The 20772-nt window shown below is 36.0% G+C and overlaps 1 protein-coding gene across 1 annotated transcript in view; it reads left to right on the top strand.

Moving 5' to 3' along the window:
* Window positions 1-20772, top strand: part of USP34 (ubiquitin specific peptidase 34) — a 192996-nt gene that overhangs the window by 124788 nt on the left and 47436 nt on the right. The window contains 10 exon segments of the mRNA XM_077766453.1: window positions 4463-4646; window positions 5216-5376; window positions 8688-8753; window positions 10393-10539; window positions 10652-10708; window positions 10799-10876; window positions 11273-11367; window positions 14325-14497; window positions 18176-18329; window positions 18796-18874. Coding sequence (XP_077622579.1) covers window positions 4463-4646; window positions 5216-5376; window positions 8688-8753; window positions 10393-10539; window positions 10652-10708; window positions 10799-10876; window positions 11273-11367; window positions 14325-14497; window positions 18176-18329; window positions 18796-18874 — 1194 coding nt within the window.

Here is a 20772-nt window from a genome sequence, read left to right on the forward strand (position 1 = left end):
GGGTTCAAAGTATTCAAAGTCTATAAAGAACTTACCAAACTCAGCACCCAAAAAAGCAAGTAATCCAGTGAAGAAATGGGCAAAAGATATGAGTAGACATTTCTCCCAAGAAGACATCCAGATGGCCAACCGACACATGAAAATATGTTCAACATCACTCATCATGAGGGAAATACAAATCAAAACCACAAGGAGATACCACCTCACACCTATCAGAATGGCTAACATTAACAACTCAGGCAACAACAGATGTTAGTGAGGATGTGAAGAAAGAAGATCTCTTTTGCATTGCTGGTGGAAATGCAAACTGGTGCAGCCACTCTGGAAAACAGTATGGAGGTTCCTCAAAATCTTAAAAATAGAACAACCCTACAACCCAGCACCAGTAGATATATATGCAAGGGATACAGGTGTGCTGTTTGGAAGGGACCCCAATGTTTATAGCAGCACTATCAATAATAGCCAAAGTATGGAAAGAGCCCAAATGTCCATTGATGGATGAATGGATCAAGAAGATGTGGCATATGTATACAATGGGTATTACCCGGTAATCAAAAAGAATGAAATCTTGCCGTTTGCAACTACGGGGATGGAACTAGAGGGTATTATGTTAAGCAGAATTAGTTAGAGAAAGCCAAATGTAATACGACTTCACTCATATGAGGACTTTAAGATCCAAAACAGATGAACCTAAGGGAAGCAAAAATAATACAAAAACTGGGAAGGGGACAAAACTTAAAACTCTTAATATGGAGAACAGAGGGTGGCTGGAGGGGTTGTGGGAGGGGGGATGGGCTAAATGGGTAAGGGGCAGTAAGGAATCTACTCCTAAAATTATTGTTGCCCTATATGCTAACTAACTTGGATGTAAATTTTTAAAAAATGAAAAAACAAAAAAACTGCCAGGAGTTGCCTGGGTGGCTCAGTTGGTTAAGAGTCAGTCCACCTTTGGCTCAGGTCATGATCTCATGGTTCATGGGTTTCAGCCTGGCGTCAGGCTCTGCTAACAGTTCAAAGCCTAGAGCCTACTTTGGATTCTGTGACTCCCGCCCTCTCTCTCTCTCTCTCTCTCTCTTTCTCTCTCTCTCTCTCAAAAATAAACATTAAAAAAATGTTTTTAAACCCAAAACTGCCCATTATTTTAAAACCAGCAAAAAATCTATTTGGGAGTAGCAGAGAATCGCAACCCAAGACATCCCCTCTTCTACACAACCTTAAGAAAGTCCAAATATACCTCATATTTTGCCAAAGAAGTATGAAACACTAAAATGAAATTTGAGGAGCACCTGGGTGGTTCAGTCATTTGAGCATCAGACTTCGGCTCAAGTCCTGATCTCACTGTTTCCCAGTTGAAGCCCTGCATGAGGCTTTGTGCTGACAGCTCAGAGCCTGGAGCTGTTTCAGATTCTGTTTCTCTCTCTCTGTCTGTGCCCTTTTCCCGCTCATGCTCTGTCTCAAGAATTAATGAACATTTTTTAAAATTTTTAATGTTTTGTTTATTTTTGAGAGAGATAGAGACAGCGTGAGCATGGGAGGGTCAGAGAGAGAGGGAGACACAGAATCCGAAACGGGCTCTAGGCTCAGCTAGCTGTCAGCACAGAGCCCAGCGCGGGGCTTGAACCCACGAACCGCGAGATCGTGACCTGAGCTGAAGCCAGACACTTAACCGACTGAGCCACCCAGGTGCCCCTGTTTTAATGAAATTTGATTGAAAATTACTGTGTTAAGAATGGGACTTTTAAAATTAATTAACATAGTTATAAGTGGATATCATTTGATAAGGCAGAATGTGTTCATTTATTCTCTTCCTACTTAGTTTTTTTACAAACGCAAATTCTGGGAAACCTTATTTACATAATGGAAATGTAAGCCTTGTTTACATGTTTACAGTGAGAATGGAAGGGTTTTTTAAATTTTTTTTTTTTAATGTTAATTTTTATTTTGATAGATTGATTGGGGGAAGGACAGGAAGAGAGAGAATCCCAAACAGGCCCCATGCTCTAAGCACAGAGCCCCACGTGGGGCTTGATTTCACAAACCATGAGATCATGACCTGAGCTGAATCAAGAGTTGGATGCTTAATTAACTAAGACATCCAGGCACCCCGGAAATTTTATTTTAACAGTGTTATTTAATCTTTGAATTTCTTCTGAAGTACCTGTTAAAAATCACACTGTGATCTATTATCAGAAACTATTTTTACTATTCTCTCAACAGTTTGAGGTTCTTTCTGTGAAGTATATCAGAATGGTTTTACCATTATTTATCAAATGGACATATTAATATATAGGTTACTTTTTCACATATAGACACCTGCTTTTCTGGTAAACTCCGAGTAAGGAAAATAAAAATATCATTAATTTCATTATCTTTACCAACCTGGCATTTCTGATAAAATATTTATCTTATCAGAAGTTTTAAATACATCTTATTAAAGCTTTGGAGCTGTAGATATTTAATGCTCATTCAATTTCTGGATTTAAACTGGCAAAGATAGTTCATTTTAAACTAGTTATTAGCCAGTTCCATTTCTTTTTGAATAAGTTTGACTTCCTTTTTCAGTAAAGTAAATGAATTATCTTGTGTCTTCAAGACGGTTCTCTAGTTTTGAGAAGTATGCTGGTGCAATTTTGATGGGATTGCATTGAATGTGTAAATTGCTTTGAGTAGTAATGACATTTTAACTATATTCATTCTTCCATCCAAGACAGTTCTCTAACCTCTGAATTCTCATATAGGCAAGATACAGCCTTACTACTCTGTCAGCTGTATAAATTAGATCCTAGTCACTTTCCATATTTCTTATATCTATCTATTTTTGAGAGAGAGAGCGCGAGAGCGAGAACTTGAGTGAGTGAGGGGTAGAAAGAAAGAGAGAGAAAATCCCATGCTGACAGCATGAAGCCTGAAGCCGGGCTCAAACTCACAAACCATGAGATCATGACCTGAGCTGAAGTTGGATGCTTAACTTACTGAGCCACTCAGGTGCCCCCAGCTTTCCATATATCTTAGCTCAACATACTTTTTGTTGTAAAGACAGGACTTTGTACTTTCTTTGACAGTAGTGAGGTGGAAGAAGTGAGATCATTAATGGGAAAATATTTCAGATTGTCCTTTATTTGGTACCTGTGTCAGAGGATCCCAGGTCCATTCCCAGATTCATTGATTTACTAGAAGGGTTCCAAGGAATCAGCATGTGGTCGTACTCATGGCTAAGATTTATTACAGCAAAATAATACAAAATGAAATCAGTGACAGAAAAAGACAGGACTGGGCCAAGTCTGATGGAAAACAGGTACATACTTCCAAGAGTCCTGTCCTCTTGGAGTTGCACAGGATGTGCTTAATTTCCCCAGTGATGAGTGTGACAACATGTGAGAGGTGTTATCTACTGGGGAAGCTCTCTTGAACCTACAAGTCAGGGTCTTAGGCGGAGTAAAGTGGTAGGGATTGTCATTTATTGTACCTGTGTAACTGACCACAGTGTCTGAAATTCCAGACTTCCAGACGAAAAGCAGGTATTCATTATAAACCAAATACCCAAGGCACAGTGAGCCACTTTTATCACTTAGGAAAAGTTGCATATCAGAGGAGGGAACTGTTCCCCATTCAAATTTTCATATGATAGCCAGAGGCCAACCTTACGATCCAGCCTCTCTAAGGCTAGGAGAATGTCACTGTTAACTATATACCTCTTTTCTACACAGTACAACAGGACATTTTATAGCCCAGAACAGTGTACCATAGTAGTATTTGAGGTGTGTGAGAAATAACTTTCTTTGGTAAAGTAGCTAAGGACCAATTAGAAAAAACAGGTGGGAAAGGTGACCTGACCCTTTCTCTAGCAGATCAGATTTAGAGAAAAATACATCTAGGGTGATAAAACCTCTTACTTCAGTTTGAACTTCACTAGGATAGACATTAAGAGCTTGGTGTCTGAAATCCTGACTCTGGCGTCTTTCAACTCTGTGACTCCAGTCAAGGTGTTTGGTCATCTCTCTTTTTGGTGTGGGAGCCTTTGAGTAGTATCCGGCACAATAACTGCTCATTATGAGTTGCTACTTTTGGTACTGCTGTTACTGTTATTAGAGTGTAATACAGAGAAACTGGAAGAAATGCAAAGGCCATCAAGATAGGACATAATGAGTCCTTAACAAAAACTTTTGGTCACTTAACGGAGTGGAGAATAATAGCATTATAGATGGGAATCTAAGAAAGAGCTATTAGGTGTCTAGAGGAAGGAAGAGTAACGGTAATCCTTACTCAGTCTGTTTTAAGAGAAATGAACATTGGGGAAACTTTTAGATGATGGTATATGTTGCTGCTCTAAGTTTTTAAAAAGCCTTCTAGAAAATTGTAGATTGTCATATAGTCTAGTTCACTCTGTAAGTTATTCATTATATTTGGAATATTATTGAAATGTAATTTTAGATAACACACTTGGTCTTTCTCTTTTTTCCAGGAATTTTTAAGAGATATCTTCAATCTCCTGTTTTTGTTGCCTAGTCTAAAAGACAGACAACAGCCAAAGTGCAAATCACATTCTTCAAGAGCTGCTGCTTATGATTTGTTAGTAGAGATGGTGAAGGGATCTGTTGAAAACTACAGGTTAATACACAACTGGGTTATGGCACAACACATGCAGTGTAAGCATTCTTTTCCTTTTAGTCTTTATAAAGTTTGGGTGCAGAAAAGAGATTTAGGAGGGCATTTCTTTTTTTTTTTTTTTAACAAATAATTTATTATCAAATTAGTTTCNATTTTAGCCACTCTGACTGGCGTGAGGTGGTACCTAGGAGGGCATGACTTAAAGAATTCACTGTTTATACACTTTAGCATTATAAATTGTTTCTGAGATGTTAAATAAACACTGATTTTTAAAAAAATAGGTGTAAAAGACTTATAGATATCTATAGGAATTTCTTGGTTAAATAATATAGTGTCAAGTAAAATAAAATTTTAACATTCTTTTGGATTTTTAGGGAATGAATTAGTTTTTCTATGTGTTTTTACTAATTTTATTTCGTATTTTGAGTATAGTTGACACAATGTTATATTAGTTTCATGTTATCAAACATAATGTTTTATGTATGTTAACTAAAGTGATGGAGAGTGGTGGTTGTAAATACAGTGGTGGCTGTAAAAGTAAAATACATTATGTTTAATAGTTTGTTTGCGGGGGGAGGGCATCCTTTCCTCCCTTTTTTTCCAGCAGCCCATGCCCCTTATAAATGGGACTACTGGCCTCATGAAGATGTTCGTGCTGAGTGTAGATTTGTTGGCCTGACTAACCTTGGAGCTACTTGTTACTTGGCTTCTACTATTCAGCAACTTTATATGATACCTGAGGCCAGACAGGCTGTCTTCACTGCAAAGGTACAGTTTTCCTCACTTTTAGAATTAAAAGTGTAAAAGAAAAGTTTTAAATTTTAAGAAATCTTGATTATTTCAATTTAGTTAAAACATCAAGAAAATAATTTTTTAATTAAAAAATGACTATTTTATAAAATAGCTAGGTAGCTTATGTAATTTTACAGTTTAATAGGGTGATCCTAACATTAGTATAATTTCTTTATTTCTTAAGGGAAAACATAGTTGTGAAATATATATATATATGTATACACACACACACACACACTCCATGTAGGCAACATATTTTCAGTAAAAATACACATTTTCATCATAGAAAACAAGCAAAGCCTAAAACAAAGTAGGTGAATATATCAGAATCGCTTATTTCTTTTATTTTTATCCCAAAGTAAATTTTACAGGGTTTATTTGGGTAAGCTCTACTTCTTAACTTGTTATTTCTTGTTTTCATTCTTTTTAACCATGGACTGTTTTTTAGTTTGCCTTCTGCACAACTTTTATAATTTCTTGACAAACTTACTTTATGCTTATCCTTGGGTTTTTTTTCCTTTATGCTTATCTTTGTTTTTTTTTTCCTTCATCATGTTATCTTGATGTCCTGATTTATCCCTCCTAAAAAAAATTGCAGTTCTTTTTTTTTTTTTAAATATTGCAGCTATTTATATATTATCATTGAATTCTTAATATGTTTAAGTTCAGCTTCAAAGTCTCCAAGTTACAGTATAGTCAGGTTTTGGGGTTTTTTTGGCTTTAGTTATATTAATGCTTTTAAGATTATCATCTGAGACTGATCATGCTTAGAAGTAGTTGAGTAACTGACTCATTAGCATATGGAAATTTTTGTCACAAAATTTGTGTCCCCACCAGCTTAATTTTATAGACCTAGTTATGATGAAAGAGTTTCATGATCACATGGTTGCAGTGTTTTTTTCTAGCTGTTAACATGAGCATCCTTTGTGATTTTTCTTCTTCATATTAATGATCACCATTTAGCCGTTTGCAGTTTCAGGAATTAATATGAACCACCAGTTCAGATGTGCTAATTGGGAGTAGGTCTCATAAATGGTGTTTTTGGTTAAAAACTAAATTTAGACTTATCTCTACATAAACAGGTTTTTTTGGGTTTTGTTTTGTTTTTGAGAGCGAGAATGTGCACACATGTGCAGGGGAGGGTTAGAGAGAGAGAATCTTAGGCAGGCTCTGTGGATGGGGCTCAATCTCGGACCATGAGATCATGACCTGAGCTGAAATCAAAAGTTGGACACTTAACTGACTGAGCCACCCAAGCACCCTGTATATGATAAATTCTTAATAGAATTGGACATGACTTTGGAAACTGTCTCTAGTCAAATGTTCACCTGATTATTTACATGAAAACATTACTTTCATTTCCTTATCTCTTGTTCATAGATTAGAGTAAGCTTTATGTGTATTTTAATTGTAAAGTATACACCACTAAAATTTACCATATTAACCATATCTAAGTGGCAATTCTGTGGTAGTTAGTACATTGACCACTATCAGTCTCAACAATTTTTTCACTTCCCCCTACTAAAACTCCTTACCCCATTAAAAACTTTCCATTCTCCCTTCTCCCAAATCCCTTACAACTACTACTGTACTACTTGTCTCTGTATTTGACTGTCCTAGGTACCTCATTAAAGTGGAATCCTATAATCTTATTAGCATAGTGTCTTCAACTTTTCATGTGTAGCATGTATCAGAATTTCCTGATTTTTTAAGGGTGAATAATATTTCATTGTGTATTATATGCCACGTTTTGTTTATCCATTCATCTGGAGATACTTTTGGGTTGCTTATGTCTTTTGGCTTTTATAAGTAATGTTTCCATGAACACAAGTATCCAGATATCCATTTGAGGCCCTGCTTTCACTTCTTTTTTACACATACCCAGAAGTGAAATTGCTGGATCGATCATACTGGAATTCTGTGTTTAATTTTTTGAGGAATCACCATGCCAGGGTTCCATAGTGGCTGTGCCATTTTATATTCCTACTAGCAATGCACAAAGGTGCCAATTTCTTCACACGCCTTGCTGAAACTTGTTTTCTATTTTTTGTTAGTAGCCATCCTAATGGGTACAAATATGTATTCCTTTAAGGAGTTAATACATATGTAGGGTATATATTTAGAACTTACACATTAAATGTAATAAAATATTCTTGCTTTTTCTTAGTTTAGAAGAATTCTGTCACTTCTGTTCTTCAGCCAACTAATACTTCATCTCCAGCAATGAAACTATAAATCCAGGTCTTTGTAAATATAAATCCCAGCCATTTTCGTATTCTGAACAGTTTGCGTGTTCCATATTGGAAGATGTTGTTTTGTGTGACTACTACTCTGATCTTATGGAATATTAAGCCTCCCATATGCCAGGAATATTACTATCGTTTTTTGCCAGTAATGTTGATTCCTTTTATTCAGTTCCGATTGTACTTTATATCATATAATTTTGCACTAACTGAATGTTGAATAGACTCCTATTTCAGTGTCCTTATGTCCTCAGTTTGTTAGCTCCAAAACAGCAGAACCACATTACTTAGCACTCCCCACAAAATTGACACAAATAACTAGTGTATACTTCTGACATTTGGAAGGCTTATTATTCCATGAGACTATCAGAGCTTCTTCAAAATTATGACAGGTAGTTTGTAGTGAGGATAGTTCTTCATAGGTTTAGGTTTATTTTAATATTTTAATGAGAGAGAGTATAAGTGATGTAAGGCTGGTGTTCAGGACTAAATCTCTAGAGAATGAGTCTAGTCAGATACCTGAATCTCAGTTAATGATATTTGAATATATAGAAGATTTTCAGGCATCTTGACCAGTATTTTTTCTTCAGTATTAAGGATGTACTCTTCTAGAAAAAAAATAAAGATAACAACTAGATGATGGTGAAATGTCATATATTATTATAATGAATTTTTTTAATCTATGGATTTATTTGTAGAAAACAGCTTTGTTGCACACCTAAGATGTTTTCTGTTCTTGCCCAGTCACAAACTTGTGAACTCAGCATTGCACCAAATAAGTGTTGATTGGGAAAGCAATAGTTTTTTGATCTCTTTATTACATTTTCTTACAGAATAGTGATGGCTATATTTATATAATGAACAAAATCTTTAAATTTTTAAAACACTAAATTCCTAAATAAAGAATAGACTATTTTTTCCTACACAGAGCTAAAAGAATGAAAACAGATAGGATATTAAGCACATTATAATACTTTCTTTAATAGAATGTCTAATTTACTATCATCAGTATGTTTTAATGGAGAATTTTCCCTTGATTTCTAGTATTCAGAAGATATGAAGCATAAGACCACTCTTCTGGAGCTTCAAAAAATGTTTACGTATTTAATGGTATGTTTGAGAGCCATGTATGGAAAACTAATTAGATATAACCTTGTATTTATTTGTATTGGATTTGCCTTGACTGTATACTCTTTCTTTTTGAGTTGAAATTGTCAGTAATTTGTTGTTGTTGCTTTTTAATGTTTTATTTTTTTCTGAGAGAGAGAGAGACAGCGTGAGCATGGGAGAGTCACAGAGAGAGAGGGAGACACAGAATCTAAAACAGGCTCCAGGCTCTGAGCTAACTGTCAGCACAGAGACCGACACACGGCTCAAACCCACGAACTGGAAGATCATGACCTGAGCCAAAGTCAGGTGCTCAACTGACTGAGCCACTCAGGCACCCCAATAATTTGTTAAAAGTAACTCTTAACAGTTACATCTCCGTCGTCTGCATTCTTTTAATTTGTCCTTTGAAAAATTATTTGTATCTGGTCCCTTTCCTATCACAGGGACACACTCACCCCATAGTTTTCTGATTGATTTCTCTGTCACTCTTAAATCCAACCCCGAAAAGTATAAAAGTAATGTCTTTAAAAATTAGCAGATCTTACAGTGTTATTCCCCTGCTTAAAACCTTTCAGTGATTTTTTTTTTTTTTTTTTATGAGCAGACTATATTCAAGTTCCTCAGCAATGGCACGTGTGTTCTGATTTTGCCCCTTCCTTTGAACTTCCTCTCTCTTTTCTTTCTTCCTTTCTTTTTTAAAATTCTTGTTGTTATTTTAAGATTTTACTTTTATTTTTTCTTTTAAGTGTGCTCTGTACCCATTGTGGGGCTTGACCCCACAGCCTTGAGATTGAGAGTTACATGCTCTTCCAACTGAGCCAGCCAGGTGTCCCTATAATCTCCTCTCTTACCCCCTACTGTATGTAACCTCACCCTGTAGAAAGTATCAGCCCTTGGAAGTCCATCACCCTGTTGCTTCATCACTTGTACAGCTGTTTATGCTGCTCCCTCTGCCTGCAGCAGTCTTTTCTGTAGCACTCTTCTCCCTTCTTAGTGTCATCATTCCAGAAGCAACTTGTTTTCACCTCCTCTAAGAAAACAACGATTGCACAGCTCTCTCATACCTACCACTTTGCAGTGAAAGTTACTTGTCTCACCTGTTAGAATCCAGAGGACAGAGATTATATCCTGTTTATTCCTGTATTCTTCAGCTTCTAACACTTACTTTGGGCTCAATAGATGAAATTGTTAATAAAACTAAAAGATTTACTAGTCATACTTTGATCCCAGTTTTAATCTCCCTTTAACAGAGTTGGAACATGCCATCTGAACTGACAAAACAGAAAAGTATTCTAAGCTACTCTTAAAAGAACCACTAACGTTCAGTGTGTAGGAGAACTTACTCAGCCTTCCAAAGTTTTGTTTTGTTTCACGATACAAATCTATATCCTTTGAGTCCCAAATTCCTTCCTAGAAATTACTACTTAAAAATACAGATTTCATAGCTTAACAGTAATTTAAGCATCTTCCAGCATCTAAGACTGTTAAACTGCAAATGCCACAAAAATTAAACAAAAGTGAAATAAAACAGAGCAGTTCTTTGTAGATTTACTGTTTTGTTATTTACTCAGTTATCTTTTATTTGACACAGATTTGTTTGATTGTTTCCTGATCTACCCCTCCCCCTTGTCCTTTGCAGGAGAGTGAATGCAAAGCGTATAATCCTAGACCCTTTTGTAAAACATACACCATGGATAAGCAGCCTCTGAATACTGGAGAGCAGAAAGATATGACAGAATTCTTTACTGATCTCATTACTAAAATTGAAGAAATGTCTCCAGAACTGGTTAGTACCAGGATACTGAAGTTTTTTTGAAATCTGTACGGATTTGCCCAGTTTTAACTAGTCTCTTTTGTTTTTGTTTTTGGTTTTTTTGTTTTGTTTTGTTTTTTTAAAGAAAAATACCGTCAAAAGTTTGTTTGGAGGTGTAATTACAAACAACGTTGTGTCCTTGGTAAGTAGTGTCCCTGTTACTTTTTGGAATCTTACTGTACATTTTAACTTATTGTAATAAATTTCTAATATTTGACTGTTGGTTGACCAGGATTGTGAACACGTTAGTCAGACTGCTGAAGAATTTTATACTGTAAGGTGCCAAGTGGCTGATATGAAGAACATTTATGTGAGTAATGTATCTATTGTGTAGACCTTTTCTGCATTTAAATTTTATATACAGCAAGTTTATTTTTGTTACCTTGATAGAAGATTAACTTTTGTGTTTTCATCTATTTTCTTCTTGTTATGTAAATCAAATTAAGAATTAGAGGTAGACCAGAAAGCTGATTTTTTTTCTCCCCATTAAAAATCGACATACTTGCACTTTTGAAAAATTTAGTTGGATTCATGGAGCATCTGGTCAGTTTGAGGGAAAACATTTTTTTACTAAAATTTAGAAGTTTTTTTTTTATAAAAATGTTTGTTTTCCTCTGCATTCTGCTCAAATTATAATTACTGCTTTTTATAACCTTACATAGTATGAACAGTAATATGAAACTTTAAAATCTGGTTTAATACACAGGAATCTCTTGATGAAGTTACTATTAAAGACACTTTAGAAGGTGACAACATGTATACTTGTTCTCATTGTGGGAAGAAAGTACGAGCTGAAAAAAGGTATGCTTTTTGAAATGTAACATTTATCATTTTGATACGTCATCAAATGGTAGTAAAACACAAACTTAGTGTAAATGCATGTTAAACTTTTATCAACATTATGTGATTAGTCAGCTGCTTGGTGCTTATTCTTACCAGCTTTTTCATTCAGTTATTCAAGTATACTTTCAAACATCCTTAAATCTTTCCAAATTATTTTTGTCCTTTTAATTAATCAAAATATTTACCAAGGTCCAGGACCCTGACTGGCTCAGTCAGTAGAGCACATGGCTCTTGATCACCAGGTCGTAAGTTTGAGCGCCGTGTTGGGCATGAAACCTACATCTGACTACCAACATCTGATTCCTTTAGCCCTTTTTTGTGCACTCACTAAATCATGGTAGTGAGTCTCCTCATGAACTGAGGATGTCCTCCTCTGAATCTCTGAAGTGACTTTTTTCTTAAGAGCTAACCATAAGATGGCCAGTTTAGGACAGACTTGTTGAGTAAAGATGTTTCGATTCCACTGGAGAACAATGAATGGCAAATAGAAATTGGATTGAGAGAGCATCGTATGTAGTTGTTATTAGGAACCCAGGCAGAGAACTAGAAATAACCTTGTATGTTGAAGAAGTCCAGGGTTAGGCCAGCCTGCCTCAAAGTGGAGGACTTGCATTGAGTGGGGATAGAAAATATGATTAGTAATATACAGTGACATTAAATGCTTAACATCTAGATTTGGGGATTGTTTACATAATTGGTTGACGCCATTTGAACATGTGCCTGAGAAAGAACATAACTTTTGCAAAGGACTGACTATGAGATCTAAGCCAATCTAAAAGTGCAGAGGAAGAAGTGATGGAATTGAAGCCAGCAAAGACAATCAGAGGTAGGATAGTAACCTAGAAACTGGGGCAGGAAGTCTCATGAGGAAGGTATTCAATTGACATAGTCCACAAAAAAGAGGAAAAATGACAGCTGAGTAAAAGCATTGGGTTTTATAAAAGATAGTGTAGTAGTGGTATGTTTTTTCAAGTTGTAGCAGTTAGATACAGGGTCGTCATTCATTTTAGAAGTTTGGCAATAAAAAAACAAGGAAATTGGAATCTAGTAAGGGCTTTGAGATTAAACAACAGTTTTCTAGATGACATAGATCTGAGCATGTTGGAAGGCAGAGAATGAAAAGCCATCTCTTAAGGATTGCTTAATAAATTTTTCCAGGGAAATGTGCACTAATAGAAATGGTGTTCTTTTTCTCAGCCTCCAGATGTCAATTTGTTTGCAAGACAGAAAGGTTGTAAAGGTAGACATACTTAAACCGTTGCTGTGCAGGTAGAGAGAAGACAAACTCATCTGATGAGAATTGGATTAGGATATGAGTTAGAAGAGTTAGACTGGAGTCCATTAAAAATTTGTTACTATGGAGGGATGTAATGAGGAATCAGTAAAAGGTAATTGAGAGGCTGAGGCATTTTCTTTGGAGAATATCATTTTAGTTGAAATTTTATAAATAAACTTACTGAAATATATGTAATTCTCAATAACCTACTTCTTGAAACATTCTCTCCTTTTGGCTAATATTCTCCTGTTTTTCTGAAATAGTATTTGGTCTCTCAGGCAAAGTATTACTCAGTCTTTTATATTATTACCATACTTTTGAATATCTGTAATAACATAGTACGTGTTCAGCAGAAATGGGCTAAGGATTATCTTCTGCTCTATATTTAAACCTCTGTCTTTCTCAGTTTATTTATTTATTTTCTGAATAATTCTGTCTACCACCATAACATCAGTCTCTACTGACATGCTTATGATTCTTAAATCATCTTACCTAATTCAGAATGCTGTGCTGTGTTCTCCCAGCTGTGACTTGTGTGTCTCAAAGATTTAGTAAGTCTACAACATAATTCTCCTCTCTTTTTAGTTCCATTTATGTCTTGTCTCCTCTGAATCATGCAAGGTTCCACAGTCAATCATAGGTCCTTTAGTGACTCTTAGCTCTCGGGCTAAGTTTATAGTCTGACATGGCACACAAGGGCCTTCATCATTTGACTTCTTTATATTTCTGTAACATCATCTTTTGCCAGTTCCAAAAATCTGTAATAATGGATTTTTAGAGTTCTTATTTCCTATGCTTATGAAATCCTTTCCCAACGTGGTCTCCCTAAATTCCTCTTTGTTTTTTTTTCTTAAACTAATGTTTTGATTCAAACAGAATCTCTTTTGATTCAGAATCTTAGAATCCTGAATACAATGAAGAATTATTCCCCAAAATTCGGTTTCCATGAATCCAGCTTTTATATATTTTTTTTGTTTAAACTGCAGTCTTGATGTTTTATTTATTTATGTTTTTAATTTGAACTAGCGATATTTATTATACCAGAAGATTTAGGTAACCAATTAACTTGATGTTGTTGCTGTTGTAATATCCAGCAGCATTTATTGAATGCTATTTGTCAGGCACCATTCTAAAAATAGTAGGAAGTAGGCACTTTAATCTCCATTTTAGGAATTAAGTTCAGAGAGGTTAAATTACTTGAGGGTCATACATCTGATAAATAATACAGCCAGGCTTTGCAATTCTGATTTATAAAAATAAATAGATCACTTCCTGTTATTTAAGATGGAAAAGTCTGAACCAAAGACCCTCCCCCTTATCTTGGGAGTATGTATGGTATAGTGCCTTTTTATGCTTTTGTAGCACCTTTAATATCTTCTTCATGGAATTTACCACACTGTGCTGTTACTTTTCATTTTTCTTACCTAAACACAGGAAAACTCTTTCAGAATGAAAGAAGTCGTGTAAGAGGGAGATACATGGTTATAGATACATTTAATAAGAACATGATTTAGAACACTTTTTATTATTCACTCTGAGTTGAATGTTGAAATAAATGTACAGTAAATGATACCGGTTAAAGTACCTTTTGAAAGAGATTTTTAACAGGTTTTTTTTTTGTTCTCTTTTCTGTCTTCAGGGCATGTTTTAAGAAATTGCCTCGCATTCTGAGTTTTAATACTATGAGGTATACATTTAATATGGTAACAATGATGAAAGAGAAAGTGAACACACACTTTTCCTTCCCGTTACGTTTGGATATGACACCCTATACAGAAGATTTTCTAATGGGAAAGAGTGATAGGAAAGAAGGTAATTTTTTATCTCTTTCTCTTGCCTGTGGTCATTGTAAGTCTCCATAACAAAACAGTCATAATTACAAAGTTGTAACCAAAATGAAATTTAATTTTAGAAAGAGAAATATATTTAAGTACAGTGTGGCACACCAGTCATTAGCCAATAAATATTAAGTGTTTAGTAGGACTGTGTTCTAGGCACCTCTAAGCATCAGGGACATGGCAGTGAACAAGTAAACATGGTTTCTTACCTCATAGAACTTAAGTCTAGTAGGCACGTCTTAAGAAGAAATTACCAAAATGCCTGGGTTGCTCAGTTGGTTAAGCATCTGACTCTTGGTTTCAGCTCAGGTCATGATCTCCTAGTTCATGGGATCAGGCCCCTTATTGGGCTTCAAGCTGCCAGTGTGGAGCCTGCTTGGGATTCTCTCTCTTCCATCCCTCTCTCTCTTCCCCTCCTCTACTTGCAAGTGTGTGTTTGTTCCCTCTCTCTCTCTCTCTCAGAAAATAAACTTAAAAAAACAGTTACAAACAGGATGTGTCATCAGATAGGATGATGAATGTGTCTCAAATATAATGAAATCAGAGATGGCTTTCACAAAAGTGACATTGAAGCAGAGCTTAAATAAGGACTAGGTTGAAAGGAATGGCTAATCTCTTTTTGTGGGTAGGAGGTGGGGGTGGAGTTGATAAAATGGACAAAAGGCAGTGGCCAGATCATTTTATTTGTAGGCCATGTNTTTTTTTAAAGACAAAGCACTGGCAAGCTGGAGCAAGGGGCAGAGGCAGAGAGAGAGAATCTTCAGCAGGCTCAACACTCAGCACAGACTCTGATGCAGGGCAGTATCCCAGAACTCTAGAATCACTACCTGAGCTGAAATCAGGAGTTGGATGTTCAACTGGCTGAGCCATCAGGCACCCCAGTGATTTTAGTCTCTCTCTCTCTCTCTCTCTCTCTCTCTTTTTTCATGTGAAACCTTTGGAAGATTTTAAGTAGAGAACTGAGATGACCAGGTAGGGTCTGGAAAAGGTTATTCTTACTACAGCAATAGAAATAAATGAAGTAGAGGATGATGAAAGCAATGTAGGGAGTCCATTCTGATAAACCACAGAGAAGATGGTAGCACAACGAGCAAGTGTACATAGAGAGTTAATACGGTTTGATGATTGAATGAATAAATGAATCCAGCAAAGTTATTGAATATCTATCTACTGTGTAACTTTTTATTCTCATAGTGATAATAGTAGAGTGGCAGTAAAGAGCAAGGTTGGGATACCTGGGTGGCTTGGTTGAGCATCCGACTCTTGATTTTGGCTCAGGTCATGATCCCAGGGTGGTAGGATTGAGCCCTGCATCAGGTTCTACACTGAACATGGAGCCTGCTTAAGATTCTCTGTCTCCCCCTGCCCTTTTCCCCCACTCATGCTTTCTCTCTGTCTCTCAAAAAAAAGTAAGTAAATAAATAAATGTTTTTGTCGCTTTGAAGCTTACATTTTAGTCTCCTACTAGAGGGAAAAAGAAAAGTAAGAATGACTCAGGTTTGTGGCTTGATCTGCGAGGTGAATAGTGGGGTCAGTATTTCAGGAAGATCTCCAGAAAAAGGGAATGTGGTCAGAAGTATTGAATGCTAAAGAAAAGGAATAGTTCAGTAAGAATATAACTGAAAATAACGTGTAAAGTCATTGGTTATCTTTATCATAGCAATTTCATTTGCGTATCGCAATAGAGAGGCAGATTGCAGTGAGTTAAAGATGACACGTGGTTCATATCTAGTTACCTCCAAATTGTTACTGCATTTATAAGACCAGTGATTTTCAAACGTACCTACATGTGCCTTAGGGAGCACAAAGGAGAGGAATGGAAACAAGTGAGAGAGAAAAGCAGAACAGGTCCAGCTCTTTGTCTTTGCATTCTTTAGATGGAGAAGTTCTATTTTAGATAAAAACATTCTGGCAGTGTTTTCTTAGTATAAAAAGTTCTACTGATTAAAATTTTGAAGGTTTGAAGAACCCACTGTATTTTAAGATTTGGGAAAGAGAACTGCATTTTAATCTTTATACTCCATTGCCTGGCACTTAATGAACATCCAGTAAATGTTTTACCAAATGGGAGATGAGAAGTGTAAATAATGAGGGTAGGCTTTTCTTTAAGAGAGGAATGTGCTCGGGGCGCCTGGGTGGCTTAGTCGGTTAAGCGTCCGACTTTCGCTTAGGTCATGATCTCGCGGTTCGTGGGTTCGAGCCCCGCACCGGGCTCTGTGCTGACTGCCGGCTCAGAGCCTGGATCCTATTTCAGAGTCTGTATCTCCCTCTCTCTCTGACTCCCACCGCCCCCCACCCCCCACACTGTCTCTCTCTCTCTCTCTCCTAGAAATAAATAAAAATACTTAAAAAAAAAAAAAAAAAGAGGAATGTGCTCTTTCTTTGAAGAGAGGAGAGAAGATGGTGACTATAGCCATAGAGGAATATGGAGTTAAGAATTTGAATGTGTTTAGGGACACCTGGGTGGCTCAGTCATTAAGCCTCCAACTTCAGCTTAGGTGGTTATCTTGCAGTTTGTGAGTTCGAGCCCAGTGTTAAGCTCTGTGCTAACAAGCTCAGAGCATGGAGCCTGCTCCGGAATCTGTATCTCCTTCTCTCTCTCTACCCCTCCCTCCACCTGTGCTCTTTCTCTCTCTCAAAAAAATGAATAAAAATTTAAAAAAAAATTTTAAAAACGCACAAACTTGAATATGCTTAGAAGTTGCAGGAAATGAGCTAGAAGATGATAACTTTGAAAATACTGTATAGGTGAAGTTAAGAAGTAGCCATTGTATATATACATCCTACTTTTTAGAACTCTTCACACCATTTGAGAAATCATAGCAAGACTGACAAGTTATTATACTTATTGGTATTTTTCACGATGCTTTCATGTGTACTAGAAATTTATGCCAAGATGAAGGATTTGTTTTAGGCCACAAGTGATGGGTTCATAGTGGGATCCTAGCACATCCAAACTTCTCAACTACTACTTTGACACTGTTAGCCATTTCCTTCCCTCCACAGTTGTCCCTTTCGTTCCGCTTTAGACTGTGCACTCAAGTTAACTTAATCTGCTTTCACTGGTTTCTGATGATACTTTTCCCTTTGTATAGCATGCTGAGAATACAGATCATAAATCTTTAAACTTACTAGATTATTCTGTAGTTTTTCCATAGTATCTTTTATAGCCTTCAGGTTTAAATCTTTAGGAACAGGATGTCTTGTATTTATTTAGTTTCTGTCTCCTAATACAAAATGATAAGCCATTGGAAGCATGTTACCAGTATAGTGCTCATTTTCTTAACTTGAGATTAAGAGACATAAGTATCTTAATGCCTTTTCAGATTTTGTGTTTGCTTGCTCCTAATAAGGTGAATGAAAAATTTCGTACTCTCTATTTCAAAAGGAACAAGATTAAACAGAAAGAGCATATTTTACATTTCTATATTATATTGAGGTTGTCCATAGTTATGCAGTAGCACATGGTGGTTTTTCCACATGATTCTTGTAAATGTTCATTAAAATTGTAGGCTGTGAATGAGGAATGACTAGCAAGTTGTCGTACCTGTTATAATAATGTATCTATGCCTTTTTCAGTATATAAGATATGATTTGAAGATGTCAGTGTGTAGTTTTCAAAATTATTACCATTTTATATAACTCATTTCAGGTTTTAAAGAAGTCAGTGATCATTCAAAAGATACAGAGAGCTATGAGTATGACTTAATAGGAGTAACTGTTCACACAGGAACAGCAGATGGTGGGCACTATTATAGCTTCATCAGAGATATAGTCAATCCACATGCTTACAAAAACAATAAATGGTGAGTATTAAAATTTTATTCTTGGGATTCAAATTTTTTTCCTGTTGTTAAAATTTAAACTTGAGATTTTCACTTCAGATATGTTTCCTGATTTTATCTTTCTAAAAACTTTTTATAAAATTAGGAAATTTTAAGGGAAAGCAGCTTTCATAAGACAGTAGGAGTCAGTTGCTAAACTTCTTTCGAGAATTTGATGGTGTTGTCCTGAGAAAAAGGAACATCCAAGGTTTTGCACACAGCTTTAGATTCATGGACAATATTGCACCTTCCCAGTCTTCTCTTTGTTCACTCATTCAAGAGTTGTTTATGGAATGTCTTCTGCAGAATGGCTGCAAAGTCCTTGTATATGCCAATTTGGAGTTGCCTGCAGGCTCCACTCTGTCCACCTTACTTTTCCCCTTTCAACTCATACTTTCTTTTTACCAGCTTGATATATACTTGATCAACACTATATGCTCTGTTTTAGGTATCTTTTTAATGATGCTGAGGTAAAACCTTTTGATTCTGCTCAACTGGCCTCTGAATGTTTTGGTGGAGAGATGACGGTGAGTTTTATTCAGAAGTTTTAAGTGGTTTGTGACTTTTCACATGGCTATGCAGTATTCTAAAATCCAGTGGCAGAATCACTAAACTTTCTTTTAATTGCCATGATTAAACCTAAAATTTATTCTACTATTATTTATTAGAAGTCTAGACGGTTTGGAATAGATACCAGACACTGGGAAATACTTTTTAAATGATTATTTCTGCCTTCAACTGATTAAGAAGATTAAGACTTAAAATTGAAAATTTATATAGTATAGGAATTGAGTTACATTGCTGTGAGACATTATGATGGAAGAAGTTGTTCACTTGAATGCTTTGGGATTCAAGCAAAAAGAAATTACTCTTTATTGACTTAATATGAAAAATCTTTGTCAAGGAAATTGGCTTGAGCTGAACTTTAAAGAATTATTCTTTCAGTGCATTTTTGTAATGGCAGCAGCAACCTGATTATTACTATTGACAAGAGACACAAAGAATATCTTACCTATTATGTAATTAGCTCTACGACATGAGAAAAAGACAATTAGGTCGGAATACTAGTGTTTAATTATAATATAATTGCACTTAATAGGCATTTTATCCAAGTACCAATTTTCTGAAAACTGTTAAAATACTATTTTGATTCTCAAAAGTCCAGCATTAAATAGTCATTTCCATTTCACAGATAAGCCCACATAAAATTATTTTTCACTTTAATGGCCATGTGTATTGTGAAATCACTGTTCACATTCTGGATTTTAATGAAGGACTACCTGGGGTGCCTGGGTGGCTCAGTCGGTTAAGCGTCTGACTTCAAATCAGGTCATGATCTTGCAGTTCTTGGGTTCGAGCCCGGCATCAGGCTCTGTGCTGACAGCTAGCTCAGAGCCTGGAGCCTGTTTCAGGTTCTGTATCTCCCTCTCTCTCTGACCCTCCCCTGCTCACGCTGTCTCTCTGTCTCTCTGTCTCTCTCTCTCTCTCTCTCTCAAAAATAAATAAAAAGTAAAAAAAAAATTAATGAAGGACTACCTTACTGCTCTTTGATGCACTTACGTACTACTATGAATAGAAAAGAGGAAGTAGGCAAATTGCTAATGCTTTAGAAATGGGTAGAATGAGGAATAAATAATGAGTTACTGATGCCATTATTAAACTGATTGCATCTCTAAATGTTACTTGTAAAATATTTCCTCAAAAAAAGAAACAAGTAAACTTAGCAAAGTTCTTCTCTTAAAATGTAGTTTTTAAATTGCGAGTACATATTTTAAGCTTTGTATATATATTAAAGTATCTTTAAAAATGTTTTGAATATTTTCAGGTACAGTTGACCCTTGAATAATGTGGGGGTAAAGGTTCCAGACCCCTGCACAGTCAAAAATCTGAGTATAACTTGTCTGTTGCTCAGAAGCCTTATTGGGCACATCTGGGTGGCTCAGTCAGTTAAACATATGACTTCAACTCAGGTCATAGTCTCACAGTTCGTGAGGTCGAGCCCTGTGTTGTTGGGCTCTCTGTGCTGACAGCTCGGTGCCTGGAGCCTGCTTTGGATTCTGTGACTCCCTCTCTATCTGCCCCTCCCCTGATCCCTCTGGCTCTTTCTCTCTCTCAAGAATAAACAAACGTTTAAAAAAATTAGGAAAAAAAAGAAGTCTTATTGATAACATGAACACTCAGTTAATATATATTTTGTATATTGCACGTATCATATACTGTATTCTTATATTAAAGCCGGAGAAAATACTAAGAAATCATAAGGAAAATACATTTACAGTACTGTGCTGTATTTATTGGGGGAGGAAAAAAACTCTGCCTTTTGAGTAGACCTGTGCAGTTCAAGCCTATTACTCTAAGGTCAACCGTACTCTTAGCGAAAAACTTCTGTCAAGGATTTTTATGAATGTAATACTATTTGAGAACT

This window comes from Crocuta crocuta, unplaced genomic scaffold (genome assembly GCF_008692635.1).
Source record: "Crocuta crocuta isolate KB4526 unplaced genomic scaffold, BGI_CrCroc_1.0 scaffold113, whole genome shotgun sequence".
Taxonomy (NCBI): domain Eukaryota; kingdom Metazoa; phylum Chordata; class Mammalia; order Carnivora; family Hyaenidae; genus Crocuta; species Crocuta crocuta.